Genomic DNA, 7,479 nt, shown 5'->3' on the forward strand with positions numbered 1-7,479 from the left:
ACTGCTAGGTTGAAATCCAGATGTAGACATTACTGGTTTAAACAAAAACCAGTGGGCCGTTGTCTTACGACCAACTGTCTGCTCTGTGGGTTGAGGGACGAGCGTAGCGTAGGAGTGATCCCACCTGTCGGAGGACAATGCCACCGGACCGGAGGATGTCCTCCACACCCCTTTTTGCTTATTAAATACAAAAACACAAAACAATGTCAACTCAACTGGGTAGAAAAGCAGGTAGCAGAAGCAGTTCTTCAACACATTTTGACAACTTCTACCACTAAGTTTGTTAATATGTTAGCGTGTAATATTTATGTACAAACAGTACGTATAGGATTCAGAGGTTGTGAGCATCGTCGGCCCATTCCCTGTGCACATTTTATTTGATGTAACTAGGCAAGTCAGTTAAGAACAAATTCTTATTTACAATGACGGGCCTAACCCCCGGGCCAAACGCGGACCCCCCGGGCCAAACGCGGACGACACTGGGTCAATTGTGCGCCACCCCCTAAGGGACTCTCAATCACGGCCGGTTGTGATACAGCCTGGAATCGGACCAGGGTCTGTAGGGACACCTCCTAGCACTGAGATGCAGTTCCACTCGGGAGCCCCACGTTGACGGAGAGATATGGTATGTGTTTATTTCTATGACATAGGGAGCCAAAGTAGTCCAGAATGCGGGGAAATATTCCCATTGACACATACTACAGTAGTTGCTATTCATTATAGTACAAAGATGAGACAGTTTATCTACCACAGATTTTCCAAAGAGGACACAAGATATAACTTGTCACATTTTTTTTCTTCTTTTTTTTTTAAGCAAACCTAAGCTACTACAGTACAACAGTGATGCTAAATATAAACATATTTCACAATTAAAAATTGGGTGGTTCGAGCCCTGAATGCTGATTGGCTGACAGCCGTGGTATACTACAGGTATAACAAAACATGTATTTTAACTGCTCTAATTACATTGATAACCAGTTTATAAAGGCACCTCAAGGAGGTTGTGGTATATGGCCAATATACCACAGCTAAGGGCTCCGCATTGCATCGTGCATAAGAACAGCCCATAGCCGTGGTACATTGGCCATATACCACAACCCCTCGGGCCATATTGCTTAAATATACTCATGCAGAAACGTATATTTAAGTCTATGAGGGGTGGGGTTTATTGGGCATTACTAAACAGCCAACCAGATGGTTAAGGAGGAGTTCAACACGTAGTGTGGCCAAAACTTGAACCCAAACCACAGCAAAGAAATGATATGACCATAAAGGAGTCAGAGAATAAGATCCCCCCCCAATTTCCTTAAACAGTTCATTTCCATAAATGTTTTAAAAAGCAACTCCTAATTATTTGATGTTACAACGCATGAATACATTTCCAATGCCTTTTCAGATTGAAACATTCCTTTTCAAGTTGCATTTTTCCTGCATTCAACAAGGTGACCACAGTTGATCAGGATCATGGGTAGTTGATGTACTGTTTTCAGTTGATCTGGGATCATGGGTAGTTAATGTACTGTTTTCAGTTGATCTGGGATCATGGGTAGTTCATGTACTGTTTTCAGTTGATCTGGGTCATGGGTAGTTAATGTACTGTTTTCAGTTGATCTGGGATCATGGGTAGTTAATGTACTGTTTTCAGTTGATCTGGGTCATGGGTAGTTAATGTACTGTTTTCAGTTGATCTGGGTCATGGGTAGTTAATGTACTGTTTTCAGTTGATCTGGGTCATGGGTAGTTCATGTACTGTTTTCAGTTGATCTGGGATCATGGGTAGTTGGAAGTCACTAATGAAGGGCAGAACATGGGCACGATTACCTTGGTGTGAGGAAGAAGGTGTCAATAATAACTTCATGGTCAGGATTAAGCAGAGTTTTACCATTGTTTATGTATATACCATTATTATGTTTATGCAAAAGGAGTGGGGGAGGGAGGGGGGTGTGTGTAACTAAATGTAAATAATGGATGTGTGGTTATATACAAATAAGGTGTCAGGAAGAGTGTTGCTGCGTGCCTGGCGGGCAACGTTCCATGTCACCGCGTGTGTTCACACTGTACAGGCGCTCAACAGCAGCAGACCTGCTCACTGTATACACGGGGCTGTGGGATAACCGCCTCCTTCTGCAGTGTGCTGGACCGTGTGCTCCTGGAGGGCTCCCAGGTTCACAAAACGCTCCCCGCACCACACGCACTTAAACTGGGCTTCCCGCGAGTGCACCGCCTGGTGCTTCACCAGGTGTTCCCTCTGCTTGAAGCTCTTGTCGCAGCTGGAGCACTTGTAAGGCTTCTCTCCGGTGTGGACGCGGCGGTGCCGTTGCAGCTCCGAGGAATACTTGAAGCGCTTCTCGCAGTCGGGGCACTTCAGGGGCTTCTCCCGTGACGGGTCGCAGCGGTGCGTCACGAACTCAGACGGCGACAGGAAACGCCGGTTGCACAGGGAGCACTTCAGCGGCTTCTCCTGACAGCTGGAGTTCTGGTGGCGCTGGAGCGTCGACTTCTTCTTGTAGCCTTTGCCACACACGTCACACTTGTAGGGCTTCTCCACCGCCGGCGTGGCCGCGGTCACGGAGCCAGACGCCGACCCTGAGCCGGTGCATTTGTGCCGGAGCAGTTCACCGGATTGGCTGAAGCCTTTCTGGCAGGAAGCACACTTGAACAGGCTCTCCATGCCGTGGACGTGCTGGTGGTACAGCAGGTGGGAGGGCTGCAGGAAACCCTTGTCGCATAGGTTACACTTAAAAGGCCGGTCGGCCGGGTTCTTGTGAGTGCGGCGGTGACGAACGAGGGCGTACTGCTGCTTGAAGCTCATCTGGCACTCCTCGCACTGGAACGGGCGTTCCTCGGAGTGCGTGCGTTCGTGCTGCCGCAGATCCGAAGGCCGCTTGAAGCCCTTCCCGCACGAGCCGCAGCGGAACGGCCTGTCCAACGTCACTGTGGGCTGGCACTGGTGGTGCAGCAGCTCTGACGACTCCTTGAAGTGCATCTCGCACAAATTGCACTTGAACAGGTGTTCGCCGGAGTGGGCGTACATGTGGCGCACCAGGTGTGAGCGGTGCTTGAAGCACTTTTCACACACGGCACACTTGTAGGGCCGCTCTGAGCTGTGGGTGCGCTGGTGGTGGGCCAGGTGAGAGGACTGGCTGAAGCTCTTGTCACAGGTGTCACACTTGTAAGGCTTTTCTCCCGTGTGCACCCGCTCGTGTCTCGACAACTCAGACAGATGCCGAAAGCCCTTGTGGCACACCGAGCACTTGTAGGGCCTGTCCGGTCCCGAAGCCTCAAACGCCGTAGGGGCTGACGCTCCGCACGCCGCCCCGCCACTGGAGGCCTCGCCGGTGGACGGGTTGGCGGCGGAGGAGGTGGGGGTGTTGTTGCCAGAACCTGGGCGGTAGGTCTTCTCACAGATGGAACACTTCATGGGGTTGTTGCCGTTGTTGTGGGCGTTGTGGTGCTGTGCCAGCGAGGTGAGCAAAGAGAAACCCATCTTACACACACCACACACAAACGGCTTCTGCTCCACCTGTACACACTGATGCTCCAACAGATCAGTGGCCTGGCAGAAGATCTTCATACATTGGGTACACTGGAACGACCGATCCCCGGTCCCCATACACTGGTGCTCATGTGGATTAGCTAGGTGGGATATGTCATGGCCGCAGGCTCCGCACTTGTGCCCTCCCTCGCCTCCTACCTGTAGGGAAGGCTGCTGGGCGGGTACGGCATGCTGCTGGCCGTGCTGGGGCTGCTGCTGGAGGGATGCCACATCCGGCTGGAGGACGATCCCGTACACGGCACAGCCCAGGGCGCTGTCGGAGCCCGGGGGGAGGTTGTGCACCACGGTGGGTGGAGGGGCCACTGCGTGCTGCTGCCACGCCTCAGTCATCCTGCTGCTTCGCACGTATTGATTCAGTTTTGACTGTGTGAAGGGGAGGCCCAGGAGTATCCAATAAGGCCCGGCTATGGGGGCAGGTTTTGGTCGGGCTGGTGAGGTCCCACAGGTGTGTTTTCTACCGGCTCTTATCAATAGGTGATACACCTCTGGTCGTCCACTAGTAGAAGGGCAGAAACCCTACAGAGGGAAAGACAGAGGGGGTATATGAACATGATGTAAATGTAGCCGATACATATTTTATGCAATGGATCCATGTATGTTGTTTTATTTATTTAACATTTTATTTAACTACGGAAAGTCAGTTAAGAACATATTCTTATTTTACGACGGCCTACACCGGCCAATCCCGCACGAGGCTGGGCCAACGGCCTACACCGGCCAATCCCGTACGACGCTGGGCCAATTAGTCGCCGCCCTATGGGACTCTCAATCACGGCTGGTTGTGATACAGCCTGGAATCGAACCAGGGTGTCTGTAGTGACGCCTCTAGCGCTGAGATGCAGTGTTTTAGACCGCTGTGATACAGCCTGGAATCGAACCAGGGTGTCTGTAGTGACGCCTCTAGCGCTGAGATGCAGTGTTTTAGACCACTGTGATACAGCCTGGAATCGAACCAGGGTGTCTGTAGTGACGCCTCTAGCGCTGAGATGCAGTGCCTCAGACCGCCGCGCCACTCGGGAGCCCATGTGCATTGTTTTGAACTGCAACGCAATGATATTACCAAATCTATGGTATTAATAAACGACTGGATTTTATTTTTTATACATTTTTAGGATTGTATACATTTCCAGATGGACATAGACTACAGCTTAAAGGTTTAGCTACAGATTTTAAAACCAGATCATGTGATTCAACCCCCAAAGAATGGTTTCATTACATGGGTAGTTACAGGTGTCTATACAAAACGTCACCAGAGATTTGAACTAAACTGGTATTGGCGATACCATCTTCGTCCTCGATTAATAGTAAAATGTTTGTGTCCAGCTGCAGGGGGTCTGTTTAAATTGAGATAATTCTCCGTCATTGTTGGATGAATTCATGGAGCCCCACCAAAAAAATATTTATTTGAACAATGGAGCATTTTCTAGATTCAAACGGACATGGTCCTTCCCGTTTCCACGAATCGAGGACGACAGTCACCCAAGTCATAGACCGTTCTCTCTGCTGCCGCACGGAAAGCGGTACCACAGCGCTAAGACCAGCTCCAAAAGGGTCCTTAACCGCGTCTCACCCCCGAGCCATAAGACTGCTGAACAATTCATCAAATGGTCACCCGGACTATTTACATTGTTTATTTACATTGTTTTAATACTGCTGCTACTCGCTGTTTATTATCTATGCATAGTCACTTTACCCCTACCTACCTACATGTACAAATGACCTCGACTAACCTGTAACCCCCCCGCACATTGACTCGGTACCACATTGATTCGGTACCAGTACCCCGTGCATATAGCCACGTTATTGAAACCTAATCTTAGTGTTACTTTTTATTTTATTTTTTACTTTCGTTTATTTAGAAAATATTTTCTTAATTCTATTTATTGAACAGCATTGTTGATTTAAGGGCTTGTAAGTAAACATTTCACGGTAAGATCCTACACCTGTTGTATTCGGCGCATCTGACAAATACAATTTCATTTAATAGTATCGCCAGGTTAGTTGATAGATCTGACTTGTTTTGTATAGCCACACTTGTAACTACCAGTATAATGGTAAAACATATATATATATTTTTAGAGTTAAATCAAATGATCTGGTGCTACATAAAGGCGAGATGAGAGGAGATTGCAGCAGATTGTGTGTTTGTTGTTTTGTTTTGAGTCGTCTTTACTATATGAACGACAGCATCCTTCTTCAACTAGTAACAACATCACTACAACAGTTATCTGTTTCGCTAACTAGAGAGGCTGAGACGAGGTCCAGGCACTAAAATGACACTGAACTACATGTTCTCCCATTTAAACCTACAGTACATCAAGCGGCTATACAAGTGACCTATTAAAAACGATGCCGAAATTATAACTGGGTGTAAGATTATAATAAACTAACGTTAACTAGCTCGATAATAATAGTTATTAGATACATAGCATTAGGTGGCTAACGTCGGTTAGCTAAGCAAGTTACGTGGGTTAGCATGGCTAGTCGGTTTGCAAAAAACAGATGACTAATCTCAAAATATGAATGTATCATTTGTATTACCTAGTTAATAATATGTCTAGGCCTATAACGTCGCCGGCAAAAACACAGCTGTTGTTCGCCTAAAGTTACTGTCTTGTCTGCGAAAAGGACTAACCAGATGGCTAGCTACCAAGCTAATTGAGCTATTTCAGAAGGGGGAAAATAAAAATGGAAACGTCGAGGCCCCATCGATGGTCTCGGATTGTGCCATCCGCCGACCTAGGCCGCCCTACCGGAGCTATACACTCCACCTTTTATACAACCAAAAGCGGCGTAATACATTTTCATACAATCATAAATACAACATCATAAAAATATATATATATATATATAAGTCAACACGGTTGACAGCTTACATTTCGGTATGGCTCTCAGTCATCTTCCTCTGGCGACAGGACAGGAGTCGACCTTCCGATAAATATTTCGGCTGGCGGAGGACGGTGGCGAGATGAGAGCGGAACGCCATCCACTAATAATGTACACCGGAAATCTCCACAGCCTGCATCACTCCCCGGGGTGTAGATTCAAATGTTATAGCTACATTTCCCCTCCCTTCTGTATCATAATGTAAGGTTGTTCTTATTTTTCAGTCCGTTCAACCGTTCTCCTTCAATTTGGTATAACTTTGGTGTATAATTGTAACCCTCCTGCTGTGTTCCGGTCGAATTGGACCGATTTGTCCGAAGTTTTCTCCCGGACAAATGTAGTTCATTTATTCTGATTATCATAAGGTTTCATGACTTTGTCCACACAGGGCATCTGAACACACAAAATACATTTAGATGATTTTCATTAAGTTTTGGGTTGTTTTATTTAACCTGCGGTGTTCCCGGTCAAAAATGACCGTTCATTAGAAATTAATGGGTGACTACAATTAGTGTATAAAATTGAGATCAGGCACATGCCCATTCATCAGATGGACACACTTCCTCTCCCAGAAACCCACATGCATGTGTGTTTGACACACACACACACACACACACACATCACTCCCCTTTTTGGCTTCCATGGCAACCCCCACGGGAACCTTTCCCCAATAGAATCTTTCCTCCACGGAACCACACCTGTTGGCATTCTCACAAACAATCGCAACATTGTTTCAAAAATATATAGACGTTTTCTCGCAGCTCTGGTATATAATAAAGCTTTTTTGAGGCCTTGCTCACAATTCATTCTGTGGCAGCACAATGACCAAAACAATATATTGTATGTGAGGCTCATGATCATATCTTTGATCATGACACTGGTGAGGAGGAGAGAGTCCTTGTTAAACTTTGACACAAAGTAGTCTGGGGCGTGCGCAATACGTAGGGACGGAAAACATTCAGCCTAATGCACAGACACTATGGAGGCTTGTGTCTAGAGCGCCTGGTTACATCGTGTGAGCATTTTTAAACTCTTTA

General features: G+C 47.2%; 1 protein-coding gene across 1 annotated transcript; it reads right to left on the reverse strand.

The window, feature by feature from the left end:
- Positions 1-325: 325 nt before the first annotated feature.
- LOC115120297 (zinc finger protein 319-like) lies at positions 326-7,012 on the reverse strand. Its single transcript, XM_065012466.1, has 2 exons — positions 6,433-7,012; positions 326-4,072 (listed from the first exon to the last, which is right to left on the reverse strand). Exon 2 carries the CDS (start codon positions 3,884-3,886, stop codon positions 2,087-2,089), a length of 1,800 nt encoding a protein of 599 aa, XP_064868538.1. The 5' UTR covers positions 3,887-4,072; positions 6,433-7,012; the 3' UTR covers positions 326-2,086.
- Positions 7,013-7,479: the final 467 nt, after the last annotated feature.

The sequence above is a fragment of the Oncorhynchus nerka genome, linkage group LG27 (genome assembly GCF_034236695.1).
Source record: "Oncorhynchus nerka isolate Pitt River linkage group LG27, Oner_Uvic_2.0, whole genome shotgun sequence".
Lineage (NCBI taxonomy): Eukaryota > Metazoa > Chordata > Actinopteri > Salmoniformes > Salmonidae > Oncorhynchus > Oncorhynchus nerka.

Bases quoted from the DNA above. Each gene is read 5' to 3' on its own strand.
- LOC115120297 (XM_065012466.1), bottom strand. From the start codon at position 3,886: ATGACTGAGGCGTGGCAGCAGCACGCAGTGGCCCCTCCACCCACCGTG.